Source organism: Brachyhypopomus gauderio, chromosome 19, assembly GCF_052324685.1.
Source record: "Brachyhypopomus gauderio isolate BG-103 chromosome 19, BGAUD_0.2, whole genome shotgun sequence".
NCBI classification, from domain to species: Eukaryota; Metazoa; Chordata; class Actinopteri; order Gymnotiformes; family Hypopomidae; genus Brachyhypopomus; species Brachyhypopomus gauderio.
The window spans coordinates 15,978,558-16,001,090 of NC_135229.1; the positions used below are offsets into that span (position 1 = coordinate 15,978,558).

Genomic DNA, 22,533 nt, shown 5'->3' on the forward strand with positions numbered 1-22,533 from the left:
ATCAAATTTATTAACCAATGGAGGCCTGGATTTGGAGCCACACACAAAATTAAAGTGGAAAAATACACTAAAGGCTGATCCAACTTTGATGTAATGTCCTTAAAACAAGTCAAAATGAGGCTCAGTATTGTGTGTGGCCTCCACGTGCCTGTATGACCTCCCTACAACGCCTGGGCATGCTCCTGATGAGGTGGCGGATGGTCTCCTGAGGGATCTCCTCCCAGACCTGGACTAAAGCATCCGCCAACTCCTGGACAGTCTGTGGTGCAACGTGACGTTGGTGGATGGAGCGAGACATGATGTCCCAGATGTGCTCAATCGGATTCAGGTCTGGGGAACGGGCGGGCCAGTCCATAGCTTCAATGCCTTCATCTTGCAGGAACTGCTGACACACTCCAGCCACATGAGGTCTAGCATTGTCCTGCATTAGGAGGAACCCAGGGCCAACCGCACCAGCATATGGTCTCACAAGGGGTCTGAGGATCTCATCTCGGTACCTAATGGCAGTCAGGCTACCTCTGGTGAGCACATGGAGGGCTGTGCGGCCCTCCAAAGAAATGCCACCCCACACGATTACTGACCCACTGCCAAACCGGTTATGCTGAAGGATGTTGCAGGTAGCAGATCGCTCTCCACGGCGTCTCCAGACTCTGTCATGTCTGTCACGTGCTCAGTGTGAACCTGCTTTCATCTGTGAAGAGCACAAGGCGCCAGTGGCGAATTTGCCAATCCTGGTGTTCTCTGGCAAATGCCAAGCATCCTGCACGGTGTTGGGCTGTGAGCACAACCCCCATAAGTGGACGTCGGGCCCTCATACCATCCTCATGGAGTCGGTTTCTAACCGTTTGTGCAGACACATGCACATTTTTGGCCTGCTGGAGGTAATTTTGCAGGGCTCTGGCAGTGCTCCTCCTGTTCCTTCTTGCACAAAGGCGGAGGTAGCGGTCCTTCTGCTGGGTTGTTGCCCTCCTACGGCCTCCTCCACGTCTCCTGGTGTACTGGCCTGTCTCCTGGTAGCGCCTCCAGCCTCTGGACACTACGCTGGCAGACACAGCAAACCTTCTTGCCACAGCTCGTATTGATGTGCCATCCTGGATGAGCTGCACTACCTGAGCCACTTGTGTGGGTTGTAGAGTCCGTCTCATGCTACCACGAGTGTGAAAGGACCACCAACATTCAAAAGTGACCAAAACATCAGCCAGAAAGCATAGGTACTGAGAAGTGGTCTGTGGTCCCCACCTGCAGAACCACTCCTTTATAGGGGGGGTCTTGCTAATTGCCTCTCATTTCTACCTGTTGTCTATTCCATTTGCACAACAGCAGGTGAAATTGATTAACTGAATCAGCAGGTGATGATTGACTAACTGAACAGGTTGGTTTCACAGAAGTGTGGTTGACTTGGAGTTATATTGTGTTGTTTAAGTGTTCCCTTTATTTTTTTGAGTAGTGTATATATGAATATTTACATTTACATGTAATGCATTTAGCAGTCTTATTAAGAGCTTATGCTTTGATCATAGTATATACACATATACGGCTATATAGTATATGCATGCACACACACACACACACACACACATGCATAGATATATATATGCAAAATCTGTCAACACACCCAGGCTTGAAACTGGTTTACTTGAGTCCTTACAAAAAGGAAGCGTGATTGGTTAGTTTGGCAGCACCATTAAAGGTGAGGAACTTTCCACTGCTATGGAGGATGGAGGGAGGTGGAGCGATGTGCCACAAAACTCCAGTTATGATGATATACAGGTTTTGATGATTTTAAAATGTGTTGATTCTATTTGGCATAGGACTACGGTTACATTCCCACACTATAACTAAGTTCCCCCTCTCAGCCAACAAGAAACCTTTACAACCACAGGTTTAAGCCCATAGGTTTAATATGTTAATATATAGTATAACAATATAAATATACATATAACAATATGACAGTTATAATATATATAGTAATATATAATAATAATAACAATAATAATAACAATAATAATAATAATAACAATAACAATATTACAAACAATAACAATGATATATGTATGTGTGTATATATGATGATATATGTATATATATATATATTAGAGCTGGGCGATATTGGGGGGGAAAATCTCGATTGTTTTCACATTTATGAGCGATTTTCGATTTCGATTTTTTATTAGTTCTTGTATGACAAAACAAAAAGAGCCTAATTATTTTGTTTTTATTTAAAATTAAAATGTACATGTGCCAAAATAGTACAACAGCACCATCAAGAGCTTTTAAACTTATTTATTTTATATTTATTTTCGAGGGATTCAAACGTATTAGAAACCAATATATTAAAAAAAGATTTTTTAACAATAGCAAGAATCTCCTATCAATCTAAATGTAACGTGGCTCGCGCCACGGAGCGAGGAGATGGACACAATCGCTGAGATGAGCGAGATTTAATACGGGGAATACCAAAAGCAGAGTTAAACGGACAGGCATGGGTCAAACCGGGAGGGCAGCCAGAACAAGAACTAAACCGACGGGGAAACACAGAACAGGCAGACGAACACGGATGACGGTAAACACAAAGCGAACTCACAAGCGGGACCAAACAGCGAACAGGGAAGCACAACCAACAGCATGAACAAATGGATAGACAAAACCACGGATCCTCAGACTGGGGAATCACTGGGACTTATAACACTGAACTGAAACAAGGGACAGGTGATAACAATGACACAGGGGCTTGGTAACACACAAGGAATCACGAAGACAAACGAGCGGGGCGGGATTAACGGGCAAGGAAAAACATGAGGAACAGACATTGGAGTGACAGCAGGGAGAGGGAGCATAGCCCTACGTGACAGTACCCCCCCTCAAAGCGTGCCACTCCGGGGCACGCAAGGGCAGACAGGACAGGGACACCGACTAGGACAGGACAGGGAACTACGGCACACGGCGAGGGACAGGAAGGGCAGAACAGGAAATGGGACCTGGGGCATGGCAGGGACAAAGACAGGGGACATGGAGATTGGCCAGGAGCTGGGCCGGGACACGGCATGACACGGGACACAGGGGGGCAGGACAGGGCCAGGGCGAGGCACAGGAGCAGGACTGGACAGGACAGGACTGGGGACAGACACGGGAGTCGGGCCAGGGGACAGGGCAGAGGAGAACACGGAGGCGAACACGGCTTGGACAACAGTGACAGGGACAGGAACAAGGTGAGTGACAACTCGGGGAACAGACATGGGGACCGGGACAGAGACGACACCACCAGACACAGGCACAGGAACGGGCACAAGGACACGAACAGGTACACACATAGGGACTGGGACCAACACAAAACCAGGGACAGAACAAGGGAGCAAGGGGAACACGGGCAACAAGACAGGAGTACAGGGCAGAGCATGGGGCACACAAAGTCCAGGCAGCGTCCGCTGGCGGGCAGCGGGAACAGGCAGGGTCCGCTGGCGGGCAGCGGGAACAGGCAGGGTCCACTGGCGGGCAGCGGGAACAGGAGCCGGCGTGGACGACCTCTCCTGGGTCGCGGGGACAGGAACCGGTGTGGACGACCTCTCCTGGGTCGCGGGGACAGGAACCGGCATGAACGACCTCTCCTGGGTCGCGGGGACAGGAACCGGCGTGAACGACCTCTCCTGGGTCGCGGGGACAGGAACCGGCGTGAACGACCTCTCCTGGGTCGCAGGGACAGGAACCGGCACGGACTGCCTACGGGCAGCGGGGACAGGAACAGGCACGGACTGCCTACGGGCAGCGGGGACAGGAACAGGCACGGACTGCCTACGGGCAGCGGGGACAGGAACCTGAGGTGAGGAGATGCACTCGGGGGGCGTGTACGCCAAGCCGACGTCCTCGGGGGGCGTGTACGCCAAAAGGGAACACAATATAACTCCAAGTCAACCACACTGCTGTGAAACCAACCTGTTCAGTTAGGAAGCAACACTGATTGTGAATCAATTTCACCTGCTCTTGTGCAAATGGAACAGACAACAGGTAGAAATGAGAGGCAATTAGTAAGACACCACCTATAAAGAAGTGGTTCTGCAGGTGGTGACCACAGACCTTTTCTCTGTTCTCATCTGTTCTGGTTGATGTTTTGATCACTTTGGCATTTTGTCAGTTCTCTCACATGATGTGGTGTCTACAATCCACAGAAGTTGCTCAGGAGTGCAGCTCATTACCTCCATCACTGGCTGACCACGGGTGCTCCATGGTCTCATAAGAGAGAACAGCTCAAAAATATAAAGGGAACACAATATAACTCCAAGTCAACCACACTGCTGTGAAACCAACCTGTTCAGTTAGGAAGCAACACTGATTGTGAATCAATTTCACCTGCTCTTGTGCAAATGGAACAGACAACAGGTAGAAATGAGAGGCAATTAGTAAGACACCACCTATAAAGAAGTGGTTCTGCAGGTGGTGACCACAGACCTTTTCTCTGTTCTCATCTGTTCTGGTTGATGTTTTGATCACTTTGGCATTTTATCAGTTCTCTCACATGATGTGGTGTCTACAATCCACAGAAGTTGCTCAGGAGTGCAGCTCATCCAGGATTTTGTTGCGTCTGTCAGCTGTGTCTGTCAGCAGAGTCCAGAGCATGGAGCAAAACACCAGGAGACATGGAGGGGGACATAGGAGGGCAACAACCCAGCAACAGGACCACTAACTCCTTTGCGAAACACCATGCGGGATGTGTTATTTTAGTGTTCCCTTAATTTTTTTGAGCAGTATATATTTTTCATGTCTACAAAATGGTGTAGTAGTAAAGTGTAAATCAGAAACAAGAGTGGGGAAGGGACTGGCAAAAAATATACAGCCTTCTTCACCCAGGAGTGTGGCAGGTGAGCCTGTCCAACACTGCTCAGTGCTCACATCATCCTGACTAGAGTGGCTTCCGCAGTCGCCCTATAGAGCAGCTACAGCACAGCTTCAGCACAACTACAGCACAGCTTCAGGTCATCCTCTGAGCTGAAGACCCAGCGCTGCTCTCTCCCCCCAAACAGATTCTGCATTCATATATTTCAAATGATCTGTGCTCATCTGAACGTGAGTATGGCACATACATAGCACATTAAACAGCACCAGTATCCAGCAAAACAGTACTAGCATCCCTGTGTGAAGAATTCTAGAGAGATCCATCTACAGTCAACCCCACAGTCCAGCCACAGTCCAGCTACAGTCCAGCCACGGCCCATCTACAGTCCAGCTACGGTCCATCTACAGTCCAGCCACAGTCCAGCTACAGTACATCTACAGTCTATCTACGGTCCAGCCACGGTCCAGCTACAGTCCAGCCATGGTCCAGCCACGGCCCATCTACAGTCCAGCAACATTCCAGCCACAGTCCAGCTACAGTCCAGCCATAGTCCAGCTACAGACCAGCTACAGTCCAGCTACAGTCCAGGCACGGACCATCTACAGTCCAGCAACATTCCAGCCACAGTCCAGCTACAGTCCAGCCACAGTACATCTACAGTCTATCTACGGTCCAGCCACGGTCCAGCTATAGTCCAGCCACGGTCCAGCTACAGTCCAGCTACAGTCCAGGCACGGCCCATCTACAGTCCATCTACAGTCCAGCTACAGTCCAGCCACAGTCCAGCCACAGTCCAGCCACGGTCCAGCCACGGTCCAGCTACGGTCCATCTACAGTCCAGCTACAGTCCAGCCACGGTCCAGTTACAGTCCAGCTACAGTCCATCTACAGTCCAGCTACGGTCCAGCCACGGTCCAGCTACAGTCCAGCCACGGTCCAGCCACGGTCCAGCTACAGTCCAGCTACAGTCCAGCCACAGTCCAGCCACGGTCCAGCTACAGTCCAGCTACAGTCCAGCTACAGTTCAGCTACAGTCCAGCCACAGTCCAGCCACAGTCCAGCCACAGTCCAGCCACGGTCCAGCTACGGTCCAGCCACGGTCCAGCCACGGTCCAGCTACAGTCCATCTACAGTCCAGCTACAGTCCAGCCACAGTCCAGCTACAGTCCAGCCACGGTCCAGCTACAGTCCAGCCACAGTCCAGCTACAGTCCATCTACAGTCCAGCCACAGTCCAGCTACAGTCCAGCCACAGTCCAGCTACAGTCCAGCCACGGTCCAGCCACAGTCCAGCCACGGTCCAGCCACAGTCCAGCCACGGTCCATCTACAGTCCAGCCACAGTCCAGCTACGGTCCAGCCACAGTCCAGCCACGGTCCAGCAAAGGTCCAGTCATGGCAGACACAGACCCAGGAAAGCCAGATTTCAAAGTCAAAGTCAAATTTATTTGTATAGTGCCTATTTAAAACGTTGTCACAAAGCAGCTTTACATACAGTATGTCCAAGTCTAAGAATATGTGGTCAGCCCATGACAGTACTGTCAATACTCTCCCCATCACTCTCAATACTCTCCCAATCACCCTCAATACTCTCCCCATCACTCTCAATTCTCTCCCCATCACTCTCAATACTCTCACCATCACTCTCAATACTCTCCCAATCACTCTCAATACTCTCCCAATCACTCTCAATTCTCTCCCCATCACTCTCAATACTCTCACCATCACTCTCAATACTCTCCCAATCACTCTCAATACTCTCCCAATCACTCTCAATACTCTCCCAATCACCCTCAATACTCTCCCCATCACTCTCAATTCTCTCCCCATCACTCTCAATACTCTCACCATCACTCTCAATACTCTCCCAATCACTCTCAATACTCTCCCCATCACTCTCAATATTCTCCCCATCACTCTCAATACTCTCCCAATCACCCTCAATACTCTCCCAATCACCCTTAATACTCTCCCCATCACTCTCAATTCTCTCCCCATCACTCTCAATACTCTCCCAATCACTCAAAATATTCTCCCCATCACTCTCAATACTCCCCCATCACTCTCAATATTCTCCCAATCACCCTCAATACTCTCCCAATAACTCAAAATATTCACCCCATCACTCAAAATATTCTCCCCATCACTCAATATTCTCCCAATCACCCTCAATACTCTCCCAATCACTCCCAATACTGTCTCCATGTCCATCTCTCTCTGTCTCCCCCTCTCTCTCCATCTCTCTCGGCCTCTTACAGTCTAAAGATGGTTTACCTCACAAACTTTACATGAACTTCAGCTGGTCCAGAACACAGCTGCTCACATTATTACTAAAACCCCATCCACCCAACACATAACTCCACCCACCCAACACTTAACTCCACCCACCACACACATAACTCCATCCTAATGCATCTCCACTGGCTTCCTGTTAGGTATCACATACAATTCAAAATCCTCCTCCTTACATGTAAAGCTCTCCATGATTTAGCCCCCCCATATATGTCTGATCTCCTCCATCACTACACTCCTTCTCGTACTCTCCGATCTTACTCGGCGTTCCAACTATCCTCAGGACCGTCTGTCTAATACGGGGGCTCCAGCTTTCAACTACTCAGCCACTCACCTCTGGAATTCTCTTCCTCCGCATATTCACACCATTCAGTCTCTTTCTAGTTTCAGAACATCCCTTAAAACAGTGGTTCCCAAACTTTTTCTGCCGTGCCCCCCTTTAGTAGATGAGAATATTTTTGCGCCCCCCCCCCCCCCCCCCTCCCTAATGACTAGGGATGCACCGATTCACGTTTTTCACTTCCGATACCCATTCATATCTATCTGAGGCTTGGTATCGGCCGATACTGATCCGATACCGATCTGATAAAACAGTGCTGAATCGACTTAAAACATTTTTTTTTTAAACACAGACATACTGAATTACAAGTTTATTGAAAACTCTGCACCAGTATAGCACACTTAAACACACATAAAAACATGTAAAAACAGCACAACTTGCATTTGTTCAGTCAGGGCAATTATGAATATAACATTGAATGTTAAATAATACCAAAGAACCTGAAACAGACAAAAACAATAGGTTCACATCTTTGGTCAAACATGAAAAAAATAAACTGCAAGAAACCTTTGAAATGGTTCAAGAATTCTAAATATCATTTAAAATAAATAAGGAGATGAAATAAGAGAAACAGCAATACCTATGCGGCTAGTTTGCTAGCGTTGACATCACGCAGAGCACAAAGCATGTAACGGCCAGAAATATGTGTACTGTCTCTTTAAGGGAGCGAGTTGAGCGCGCGTATGGAATATTGTTGTTATTTAGCTTTCTGCCATAGAAAACCACTGCTCTTTATTTTATCTTTATTTTATTTCTGTAAGTAACGCATTCAACGAGCTTTGGACAACTCACCAGTTCATGTATGAACAGTCAAGTAATGATGGAGCCCAGGTTTATTTTGGTTAACCAGCACATAAACGGACTAAGTGGAATAGCACCAGCGCGAGTACGAGTCAGTGATTCACCTCTTCTCTGTGTGCTTCGTGTTTCACTTGCCTGTTAACTGTCCAAGTTTTCTGTCCGTGTCGGAGTGTAACTCCGAAAAGCGTTACAAGCATAGAATTAGACTGAACAGATCTGTTTTAATGGATCGGTCACATTGTCACTGATACCCGATCTAGAATTTTTTCAGATATTAATATCGGAATCGGTGCATCCCTAATATTGACACATGTGCACGTTTTACTTTCAAGCTCCGCGCCCCCCCTGCAATAGCTCCGCGCCCCACCTAGGGGGCGCGCCCCCCACTTTGGGAACCACTGCCTTAAAACATATCTGTTCAAACTGTCTTATTTGTAAGTTATGTACCCAAATGTGTCGTTCTTGTAAGGTGTCCTTGAGTGTCCTGAAAGGCGCCAATAAATAAAAAGTATAGATAAATAAATAAATAAATAAATAATGAAGTTCAGACGTTGTCACCGAACGCTTCCATGGTGCTGCTCCCTCCTCCAGTTTAAGATGCAGAGTGAAACTACAGAACTGACACCATGTCATTAACACCGGGAGCTACTAAGAACAAATGGTGACGTGTGATTTATCACTTAGAAGATCAGATGCAGTGTGTGAGAGAGAGAGAGAGAAAGAAAGAGAAAGAGAAAGAGAGACACTCCGCTTCCTTTTGAAATACAGTCAGTATTTGGAGTTGGGCATGCAGGGGATCTTTGAATCAGGATCACTGATGTCGTGAGACAAGAAAACATGATGACAATGTGTGTACGCCAACGGCATAACCACAAACAGGTACACACACCGCACGTCACACACACTCTACACACACCACACTCAAACAACTGGCATTTGTTTAAAAATAATCTCCACAGTTACATTAAACAGTCCCAGCTGTAGTGTGTGCAAGAGAAGTTATTAACATTAATGTGTCATAAAGCACTCAGACTGTAAGTGGGGAGTATTGCTTGACATGAAACAGTGAATCATTCGCAGTTTTCTCTTGCACATGTCATGGTTATGAAACACACACCGTGCATGTGTTCATGTATGGCAGGGGTGGGCAATTAATTTTTACAAGGGGCCACATGAGAAACCTGAATTGTGTCAGAGGGCCACACAAACGAAAATGACGTCATCGCGGTGGCCCTGCCCACCTCGCGCGAACTTCCACGAACGGCGGAGGCGTAACTTGCCGCGTCACATTCTGTGCAGTGTTGTCTGAAACGATATGTGGTAGTATAAAGAAACACCCCTCAAAAACAGGGAAAGGAACATTTACCTGATGAATTTTAATGTTGCTTTTTGTTTCAGATTTGAAAAGTGCTGGAATAGGCTAAATACTTGAAAATGCTTGAAATTGTAACTACTTCGTTTCACAACAAATATCTGTCTGACTGAACAGTTTTCTTGTATTATGTTAACAAATAGAAGCTTATCCATGACAACAAATCAAGTTGCTGCCAGAGCTTTACTGAGACACTGTAGTCCTGTAAAAGTAGAGCTGTGTGTGTGTGTGTGTGTGTGTGTGTGTGTGTGTGTGTGTGTGTGTGTGTGTGTGTGTGTGTGTGTGTGTGTCTGAGACCTTTGCCAATCCATTTCAATGAAACCGAGGCAGGAATACCTCCTGATTAGCGATTACCAACAAGAAAGAAAATCTCCATCACGTCCATGAGTTCTCTGACCTCCTCTCTGACTTCACCTTTCACATCTTTCACAAATTCTTTGATTAACTCTCCAATTAACTCATTCTCTGACAGAATATCTGGATAGCTAATTTCTGTGTGCGAGTTACTCTGTTCCGATGAGTGTGTGAGTTCATGTTTCTCCATGTTGAAAGTTCTCAGTATTTTAGGACAGGAGGTGGAGTTTAGCTCAGAGTTGCCCAATCAGGGATGAGCTGTATAACAGTCTTTAAACAGGCAGTCAACTTCTCTTCTTCAGCAACCATAATAATAATAATATGCAGACAGTAGGAGACAGAGAATGGCTGTACACACAAGGTTTCCAGAGTGAGACATTCCCAGTAATCACCAAATCACCAAATCAGAGTCCTTATCTCAGAACAGCCAAAACCAGCCAACAAAAGAATAAAGCACCAGTGCTCACCAAGTGTCAACACATAAAGCACTACAAGCAAGAGAGTTAACAGATTACTAATAATAAGACGGTTATACGTAATACAGTGGCCAGCAAATATGTGGTAACCACACAGGAAATGCAAGCGCTGAGCGGTCTTAGCAAGATTTGGGTTAGTCTGAAGGACACACTCTCCTTCCGTCCTGCGGTTAATAACGCTCTGCCTGGCAATGCAGGTTGTCTCAGGCCAGAGTAGTCGATAAACTGCCTGAATGAATGGGCAAGCCGTGATCTGGATTTACTCCAAGCGATAAATCAAGAGAGAGCGAGAGAGAGCGAGAGAGAGTGAGAGAGAGAGAGAGCGAGAGAGAGTGAGAAAGAGAGAGGGGGAGAAAGGGGGAGGGAGGGAGAGAAAGAGAGAGAGAGAGAGAAGGGGGAGAGAGGGAGAGTGAGAGAGGGAGAGGGAGAAAGGGAGAGAGAGAGAGAGAGAGAGAGAGGGGTTTCAGCAGGGGCCAATTCCCACTATTCTACATTTAAAAAGCACTTCAGTTGATGTTCATTATGATATGCTGCTACATGGAGTCTTCAGAAGAAACACCACTATTATTATTACCACTATATCCTCCATTACAAACGCTTTCCTCCAAAGTCGCTGAGCTGCCACAGATAAGAGGGACTGTCACCACAGTCCACAAAAAGAAATATGGATTTCTTTTTTCATGTGAAAAACCCCTGTCAAAACATGAATGTGGTTGGAAAAACAGTTACACATTAATCCAAAGCACAATAAAGCCAGTGAACTACCCTTCACAGTGGCAGGGCTAATAAATCACACACATATGATCAATTGTATTTCTACCATGCAGGTTCTGTCAGGACATCAGGCCTGTAAAAAACCTCTCTAGTGCATTCCTGTGACAAGCCAATGGATTTCTGCTACTGCTGGTTTTACTGTTTGCACATGAAGGAATCCCTGCTGTCTTCTTGAGGGTCTTAGAGGGCTGAACCATGATGCAAAACAGTAAAGAAAATGGTAGGGTAGGAAAATGATTCTGTTCCAACAATTTGAAAGAAACTGAACATGCAAATGACTGGACGCAATCCACAGTTCCTGCAAAGTGCAGGAGTATTTCTTCTGAACAATCTGTTCCCACTATACCCTCCCAACACTATACCCTCCCCCACACTATACTCTCCCCCACACTATACCCTCCCCACACTATACCCTCCCAACACTATACCCTCCCCCACACTATACCCTCCCCACACTATACCCTCCCCCACACTATACCCTCCCCACACTATACCCTCCCAACACTATACCCTCCCCCACACTATACCCTCCCCACACTATACTCTCCCCCACACTATACCCTCCCAACACTATACCCTCCCCCACACTATACTCTCCCCCACACTATACCCTCCCCACACTATACCCTCCCAACACTATACCCTCCCCCACACTATACCCTCCCCCACACTATACTCTCCCCCACACTATACCCTCCCAACACTATACCCTCCCCCACACTATACCCTCCCCACACGATACCCTCCCCCACACTATACCCTCCCAACACTATACCCTCCCCACACTATACTCTCCCCCACACTATACCCTCCCCCAACACTTTCCACCCCACACTATACCCTCCCCCACACTATACCACCCCCACACTATACCCTCCCCACACTATACCCTCCCCCAACACTTTCCACCCCACACTATACCATCCCCACACTATACCACCCCCACACTATATCCTCCCCTACACTATACCACCCCCACACTATACCCTCCCCCACACTATACCACCCCCACACTATACCCTCCCCCACACTATACCCTCCCCCCACACTATCCCCTCCCCCACACTATACCCTCCCCAACACTATACCCTCCCCCACACTATACCCTCCCCCACACTATACCCTCCCCCCACACTATCCCCTCCCCCACACTATACCCTCCCCAACACTATACCCTCCCCCACACTATACCATCCCCACACTATACCACCCCCACACTATACCCTCCCCCCACACTATCCTCTCCCCCACACTATCCCCTCCCCCACACTATACCCTCCCCCACACTATACCCTCCCCAACACTATACCCTCCCCCACACTATACCCTCCCCCACACTATACGCTCCCCCACACTATACTCTCCTTCTACACTATGCCCCTCCCCCCACACTATACCCTCCCCACACACTAAAGTGCATGTATATGGATGTATAAATGTTCAGAATGTGTATAACAAAGTGAAAGTGAAATAAAATGTGATGTACCTCATCCTCAGGCAATGGCTCCCGTCTTCCCAGATGCTGCCCCATGTTGTCAACAGCGGCTGTAGATTTTAAATGCACACACACACACACACACACACACACACACACACACACACACACACACACACAAGCACATTACTGAAAGCAAGCATTTTTAAAAAGTGATTTATGATAGGACATGAGGCAACCAAAACAACACCAACATCACTAGGCAACCAAAACAACACCAACATCACCAGGCAACCAAAACAACACCAACATCACTAGGCAACCAAAACAACACCTACATCACTAGGCAACCAAAACAACACCTACATTACCAGGCAACCAAAACAACACCAACATCACTAGGCAACCAAAACAACACCAACATCACCAGGCAACCAAAACAACACCAACATCACTAGGCAACCAAAACAACACCTACATCACTAGGCAACCAAAACAACACCTACATTACCAGGCAACCAAAACAACACCAACATCACTAGGCAACCAAAACAACACCAACATCACCAGGCAACCAAAACAACACCAACATCACTAGGCAACCAAAGCAACACCTACATCACTAGGCAACCAAAACAACACCAACATCACCAGGCAACCAAAACAACACCAACATCACTAGGCAACCAAAGCAACACCTACATCACCAGGCAACCAAAACAACACCAACATCACTAGGCAACCAAAGCAACACCAACATCACTAGGCAACCAAAGCAACACCTACATCACCAGGCAACCAAAACAACACCAACATCACTAGGCAACCAAAGCAACACCTACATCACCAGGCAACCAAAACAACACCAACATCACTAGGCAACCAAAGCAACACCTACATCACCAGGCAACCAAAACAACACCAACATCACTAGGCAACCAAAACAACACCAACATCACTAGGCAACCAAAGCAACACCTACATCACCAGGCAACCAAAACAACACCTACATTACCAGGCAACCAAAACAACACCAACATCACTAGGCAACAAAAACATCAGCAAACATCACTAGGCAACCAAAACAACACCAACATCACCAGGCAACCAAAACAACACCTACATCACCAGGCAACCAAAACAACACCAACATCACTAGGCAACCAAAGCAACACCTACATCACTAGGCAACCAAATCAACACCAACATCACTAGGCAACTAAAACAACACCAACATCACTAGGCAACCAAAGCAACACCTACATCACCAGGCAACCAAAACAACACCAACATCACTAGGCAACCAAAGCAACACCTACATCACCAGGCAACCAAAACAACACCAACATCACTAGGCAACCAAAACAACACCAACATCACTAGGCAACCAAAGCAACACCTACATCACCAGGCAACCAAAACAACACCTACATTACCAGGCAACCAAAACAACACCAACATCACTAGGCAACCAAAACAACACCAACATCACTAGGCAACCAAAGCAACACCTACATCACCAGGCAACCAAAACAACACCAACATCACTAGGCAACCAAAACAACACCTACATCACCAGGCAACCAAAACAACACCAACATCACTAGGCAACCAAAACAACACCAACATCACTAGGCAACCAAAGCAACACCTACATCACCAGGCAACCAAAACAACACCAACATCACTAGGCAACCAAAGCAACACCTACATCACCAGGCAACCAAAACAACACCAACATCACTAGGCAACCAAAACAACACCTACATCACCAGGCAACCAAAACAACACCAACATCACTAGGCAACCAAAGCAACACCTACATCACTAGGCAACCAAATCAACACCAACATCACTAGGCAACTAAAACAACACCAACATCACCAGGCAACCAAAACAACACCAACATCACTAGGCAACCAAAGCAACACCTACATCACCAGGCAACCAAAACAACACCAACATCACTAGGCAACCAAAGCAACACCAACATCACTAGGCAACCAAAGCAACACCTACATCACTAGGCAACCAAAGCAACACCAACATCACTAGGCAACCAAAGCAACACCTACATCACCAGGCAACCAAAGCAACACCTACATCACCAGGCAACCAAAGCAACACCTACATCACCAGGCAACCAAAGCAACACCTACATCACCAGGCAACCAAAACAACACCAACATCACTAGGCAACCAAAGCAACACCTACATCACCAGGCAACCAAAACAACACCTACATTACCAGGCAACCAAAACAACACCAACATCACTAGGCAACAAAAACATCAGCAAACATCACTAGGCAACCAAAACAACACCAACATCACCAGGCAACCAAAACAACACCTACATCACCAGGCAACCAAAACAACACCTACATTACCAGGCAACCAAAGCAACACCAACATCACTAGGCAACCAAAACAACACCAACATCACTAGGCAACCAAAGCAACACCAACATCACTAGGCAACCAAAGCAACACCTACATCACCAGGCAACCAAAACAACACCAACATCACTAGGCAACCAAAACAACACCTACATCACCAGGCAACCAAAACAACACCAACATCACTAGGCAACCAAAGCAACACCTACATCACTAGGCAACCAAATCAACACCAACATCACTAGGCAACTAAAACAACACCAACATCACTAGGCAACCAAAGCAACACCTACATCACCAGGCAACCAAAACAACACCAACATCACTAGGCAACCAAAGCAACACCTACATCACCAGGCAACCAAAACAACACCAACATCACTAGGCAACCAAAACAACACCAACATCACTAGGCAACCAAAGCAACACCTACATCACCAGGCAACCAAAACAACACCTACATTACCAGGCAACCAAAACAACACCAACATCACTAGGCAACCAAAACAACACCAACATCACTAGGCAACCAAAGCAACACCTACATCACCAGGCAACCAAAACAACACCAACATCACTAGGCAACCAAAACAACACCTACATCACCAGGCAACCAAAACAACACCAACATCACTAGGCAACCAAAACAACACCAACATCACTAGGCAACCAAAGCAACACCTACATCACCAGGCAACCAAAACAACACCTACATTACCAGGCAACCAAAACAACACCAACATCACTAGGCAACCAAAACAACACCAACATCACTAGGCAACCAAAGCAACACCTACATCACCAGGCAACCAAAACAACACCAACATCACTAGGCAACCAAAGCAACACCTACATCACCAGGCAACCAAAACAACACCAACATCACTAGGCAACCAAAACAACACCTACATCACCAGGCAACCAAAACAACACCAACATCACTAGGCAACCAAAGCAACACCTACATCACTAGGCAACCAAATCAACACCAACATCACTAGGCAACTAAAACAACACCAACATCACTAGGCAACCAAAGCAACACCTACATCACCAGGCAACCAAAACAACACCAACATCACTAGGCAACTAAAACAACACCAACATCACTAGGCAACCAAAGCAACACCTACATCACCAGGCAACCAAAACAACACCTACATCAGCAAGCAGCTAAAACTGTCTGTCAAGCCGGGTTTCCATCCAAACCTTTCGAAAAAATAATGCGCAATTTCCAAGTTTCGGCAGAAAAAAATGCGAATTAAGCCTTGTTTCCATTCATTACAGTTATGCGAATAAACTTTAGATCACGTGAGAGGACGCCAAAACAATAGTGGTTTTACGTCCATCTGGCAGCTACGCATTTTTGCACGTTGAGGTTTTGAAACATTTTTTTCTTTTTCTTTTCTATACATGGAGAAGTTAAATTCAATTTTTGCTCTCTCCAGAACTGTTTTTGCATGCATTTGCCATCTTTACATCGCGATCATGAACAGAACCACATGACTTGAGGCATGATACGTCATCGTTTATGCGAAAAACCCTTTTCCATCCAGTTTTTTTTAATTTTGGCGATGCGATAGTCTAACTTTTCCACCTCCTCCTAGCGTAAAAATCTTTTTGCGATATTTGGGGCTTTTTTCGAATTTTGGTCTTTTTCCATCCAGCTTTTTTCATGCGCATTTTCAAAATGCGCAAAAACTCGGTGGATGGAAAACCCTCTTCAGTCACACATCCTCTATGTAACAAATCTTTGTGAACTGCACATCAGATTAAATGTACCAGATTAAAACTGTGATTGTAAAGTTGGAGGTTCTGCAGAGCAAGAAAGAAGAAACAAGTCCCACACAATCTGCTACATCCTCTAGCAAAAGCACACACACACACACACACACACACACACACACACACACAAACACACACACACACACACACACACACACACACACACACACAAACACACACACACACACACAAACACACACACACACACACACACACACACACACACACACACACACACACACACACCATATCTCTGTCTTCACGAAAATAAAGCTACACAATTATTCCTTTTTGGCAAATGCTAAACAATTGTGTATATACTCAGTTTATCTGCCCCTGAGTACATAGTCTAGATTAGCTGAATGTGGCATCATGGTCAGAACACACTAAGCGTAATCCCAACCCTACAGAACACCCCTAATCCCAACCATAGAGAACACCCATAATTCCAACACTACAGTACACCCATAATCCCAACCCTACAGAACACCCCTAATCCCAACCATAGAGAACACCCATAATTCCAACACTACAGTACACCCATAATCCCAACCCTACAGAACACCCATAATCCCAACCATAGAAAACACCCATAATCCCAACCATAGAAAACACCCATAATCCCAACCCTACAGAACACCCATAATCCCAACACTACAGAACACCCATAATCCCAACCATAGAGAACACCCATAATCCCAACCCTCCAGAACACCCATAATCCCAACACTACAGAACACCCATAATCCCAACACTACAGTACACCCAAACACAGTAACAGCCCCAAATTACAGCCCAAAACACACACACTGCTCCAAATAACAAACTTAACACAATAATAGCCTAAAATAGCAAGTATAGTTCCAAATAACACACCAAAACCTGCAGCTCCAAATAACTAAAGCATTTGTAGGATCCCAACTAACACCCCAAATCAAATCAAATCAAATATATTTGTATAACGCTTTTCACAACACATGTTGTCACAAAGCGCTTTACAGGATTTACAAGGTTAACAATACTATGGGTCCAAATCCCTAATGAGCAAGCCAAAGGCGACAGTGGCAAGGAAAAACTCCCTAGATGGTGGGGAATAGGAAGAAACCTTGGGAGGACCAAGACTCAAAAGGGAACCCATCCTCCATTGGGCGGCCCGTTAACACACAAATTACACAAAAACAAATTATACAGATGAATACACAAGTCACAAACAAATCACACAATCAGGCTAAGTATAAGGTAACTAGAATGAAAGTTCTGGGTGTTGATATTGTCAATGTAAATGTCTTGTGATGAACGCCAGGTTTTCATTCCGTGTCGGAGTGATGATACTGTATTGTAGGCTCCGACTGCAGTGTTACTCCCCAGGTCAACCTCGGAGAAGAAAGATATGTGATGTGGTAAATATGTAACAGATTATTCAAAGGCCAAACTCAGAGGTGGAAAGAGTACTGAAAAATTGTAATTGAGTAAAAGTATCATTACTTTGCCTAAAATCTACTCAGAGTAAAAGTAAAATTACCCATCTCAAAATTTACTCGAGTAAAAGTACAAAATTACTTAATTTAAAATGTAATTTGAGTAAAAGTTACTTAGTTACTTTCAGTTATTTCATGCATGGATGAATCATGAACCAAATTCAGCACAAGTTGTTTTAATCGATTTCAAAGCGTATTTAAGTGCACATCCACACTTGCAAAAAGATCAGATGGGCTCAGGAACAATCTTCCTCACAGCACAAGGACAGTCACAACCTGTACCATAAAGTGCAAACAATTTTCAGTCCTATTGTCCAAAGGACAACACTATGATAAGAATAAAATTTAAAAATTTAAATGACAAATTATTCAAAAAACAAAATGCACACAAAATTAAGAGCCCACAAGATGCCACAAATCAAACTAAAATGCAACAGGATTCCACTACTCACAATAAAATGCCCACAGGATCCCACATCAAAAATTAAAAAATGCTCATAGGATCCCACAATTTAAAAGTAAGTGCTCACAGGATCCAACTATTCAAAATACAGTGCCCACCGGATCCCACTATTCACAATAAAATGCCCACAGGTTGCCACAACTCAAAATAAAATATAAAATGACCACAGGATCCCACACATCTCAAAATAAAACAAAATGCGAACAGGATTCCACAATTTAAAATGCTCACAGGATCCAACTATTCAAAATACAGTGCCCACAGGATTCCACTTTTCACAATAAAATGTCCACAGGATCCCACAGAACCTGATAGATAGAAGATTTAAAAATAGAACAGTCTCATCCTTTTGGAAAAAAGTGCACCAGATTACGACCTGATTATGAGACAATAGAAAGGGCGCGCGCAAGGCAAGGCCATGGAGCTTTAAAATAAAAGGCTCTTCCACCTGCTGTGATCTTTTTGATCCTAGTTAATAACCCTGCTTCCTGCGAACGAAGTGAACGTGCGTATTTTAGTGAACTTAATGATCAATAAGTTCACTAAAATACTCTGGAGCTAAGCCATGCAGTGTTTTATATGTTAATAAAAGTATTTTATAGTCAATACGGAATCTAATTGGCAGTCAGTGTAATGACGATAGTACGGGACTAATGTGATCAGATTTTTTAGTTTTCGTTCGAACATGCGCTGCTGCGTTCTGAACCAGCTGGAGTTTGTTTATCGTTTTACCAGAACATCCAGCTAGAAGACTATTGCAATAACCTAGATGAGAGGATAGGAATGCATGGATTAGTTTTTCCGCATCACTATTTAATATGTTTCTAATTTTGAGCTGCTTCATTAAAACTTACATATTCGTTTACTCTAGCCCATGTCTCTGTTAAACAGAGTGCATTTAGTCTGTTATCTGAGATTATTTCGTTTACTATCACAGCTTTTGATGCAAGCGATCTAATGTTTAGAAGTACTAGCCTTAGCTTAATATTGTTGCTCACTTCATGTTGATTATTTAATTTAATTTTAATTAGATATTTAAAACATATCGCCCTGTTATTCCTATACCTGCCACGGTTAACAGACACAGTCTCAATGGTTTGGTAGGTAGGGAAGTAAGTTCTACTTAGCGAATGGGCGTTGGAAACCGTTTTTTTTTTTTTTCATTTTTGGGTGATGTTGTCCTTAACCGTCTGTCTGTCTGTTGTCAGTTGTATGTATCGGCACCGTTATTTTGTTGTTTTTGTTGTTTTGTTGTGTTAGCCCTTGCTAACAACTGTCCGGTCGCTGCTACTCTGTTGCCGTTAGAAACGCAGAGCCGTTGCTCTGCCTTACCGGTGCGCTGCTCCGAAATCACACTCACAACCTCAAATAACACACCAAAACAAACACAGGGCCCCAAATAACCACCAACTCATGACCTCAAATGTCACTGAAAATACAAACACGACCTCAAATAATACACAAAAAGCAAATTCAAACTCAAATAAAAACCTTGAACAAATCCAAGGTGCCAAATAACAACCAAAACACACTCAAAGTTCCAAATAACCCACCCGAATGAAAGACCTGTGGTACCAGAGTTCCAGCTGTGATTTCAGACGAGTTTCTAAGCACCACTGCTTTATAATCTATTAACACTTCATTCCTCACAGAGGGTTCAGGAGTCATATGTTCTAGACTTAAATTATACAGCATATTTCATAATTACACTATGAAACCACTGGATATTTCTATTCAGTGGATCAGTGACTAATTTGAAACTATTCAGATGTGGGTGAATTCATTGGGAAAAGGTCATATATAGTTTTTTGGTTGGTCTGCTGTATGGTGTTACATCTGCTATTTGTAATTCAGAAATGCACAAAAAGGTACAAAGTAAGAATAATAAGAACAGGTAAGAACAGGTGACTTAATTAGTGTGAGCTATGAACAGCAGGGCAGGACCTGGGCCCCTCAGCACAACATGAAACCATTGAAACCATTCAGTCAAGATTACACTGAAGACTCAACATCTGCTGTCAGACTTGGTGACTCCAATAGAGCTTAGACCTCTCTCCCAATCTACTAGAACAATCCCACACCCACACATTCACACAGGGCAGTTCACACAGGGCACACACGCAGTGGGGCAGTTCACACAGGGCAGATACAGTGGGGTAGCCTAACAGCCTTGCAACACTGGGCTGAATGTGAAGTCTGCATCTGTATGTCCTTTATTTATTTGTGTCACATCTGGCTCCTCCCTCTACCTGTATGTCTTGCTTTCATTGTTCTTAGCTCTGCCCTTGCTTTAGTTTCTTTGGTTTTTTCTTCTGTCTACCACACCCCCTTATTCATGTCCCTGCCCTCCTAGTTTGGTTTTCATGTGTTTTGAGTTTGGTTTGGTGATTTGGTTTGGTTTATATTTCCTGTGCTTTAGTGTCATGGTTTGTAGATCAGTGTTCTATTGTTCATGTGTCTGTCGGTTTGCTTGTTTTCATATGCATTCTGGTTACACAGTTGGATGTATCTTTGCTGTATGCTATATGTGGTTCTAGTGTCTACTATGTCTGGTTTTGTTATATTCCTTAGTTCTAGTTTGTCTTAGTTGTTTGGCTTCCTTTTTTGTGTATGGACCTTGAGTTTCTGGTTATTGAGTTCTGGGGGGTATTCCAAGAAGCGGGTTAAGCGAGAAAACCGGGTAAGTTAACTCAGAATTCACGGAAACTCAAGGTTTTCCGTTCCAGAAAAAGAACCTGAGTCAGTTACTATAGCGACCTATGCTCTGAAGCTAACCTGCTCGCTGGCAGGTTAACTTGGACCTGAACCAGAGTTACAACCACAAGATCATGACGTGTACTTTCCTCGAGGATCATGTGGATATTGAAGCTCAGTTTATTCACCGAGCTCTTCGTCGGGAGCACCTTATAAAACCCCAAATAGACATAGGCCTACTATCATTTTCGGATTATTCTTTAATGAACGTTATCGTTTTTCAGCACAATCCATTACTTACATCAATAACATTATTAAGCGTCACATTTCAAATATTACACATCGCGGATCAGCCCTAAATTCTCTCCAGATTGTTATACATCACTCTTCGTTTTTTGCTAGTGGAAATTTTTTTTATAGTGTAGGAGATGCGGAATCTGTCAGCAAAGCTACTGTATGTCGGTCTGTCCAAAAACTATGTCTGGCATTAAAATGACTAGTGCCCAGTTTTGTGGTGTTTCCTGGGCAAAAGCCAGTTATGGACATCAAAGAGGATTTCCACAGCATCGTTGGTTTGTCTTTAATTCACACGGACAATAAAGAAATTAAGCAAAGGAGAAGTAGTATATAACAAACTTCATTCCATTTACATTTTAAGGATTTCCTAGAGTGGCTGCATTGATGGAACCTACATATGCTACCTATTCCAGCACCATTAGAACATGAAGGCGATTACATAAACAGAAAATCCATCCATAGCATTAATGTACAGGTACTAACATTTATAATACTTAATGAATAATGTACTTATCTTTAATGGTAACAAAAATAACGTAGCTATTGTAACTGACCGTTCTCCCCATCAAGATTATATGTGATGCTTCCCACCTCATCACAAATGTTGAAGCCAGATGGCCAGGATCCGTGTATGACTCCACACTGTACAACAAATCTGAACAGAGTAGGCCTGAGGTAGTTATGCTAGTTATTCACATGCAGTGTAATAGTTAAATCATTGCAAACCCTAGTGTGATTATAGGACAC

General features: G+C 44.8%; 1 protein-coding gene across 1 annotated transcript in view; it reads right to left on the bottom strand.

Moving 5' to 3' along the window:
- Positions 1-22,533, bottom strand: part of LOC143482796 (myelin basic protein-like) — a 78,446-nt gene that overhangs the window by 27,353 nt on the left and 28,560 nt on the right. Inside the window, exon 2 of the mRNA XM_076981330.1 lies at positions 12,722-12,780. Within this exon, the coding sequence (XP_076837445.1) occupies positions 12,722-12,766 (45 nt within the window). The 5' untranslated portion in view covers positions 12,767-12,780. The remainder of the gene's footprint in view (positions 1-12,721; positions 12,781-22,533) is intronic.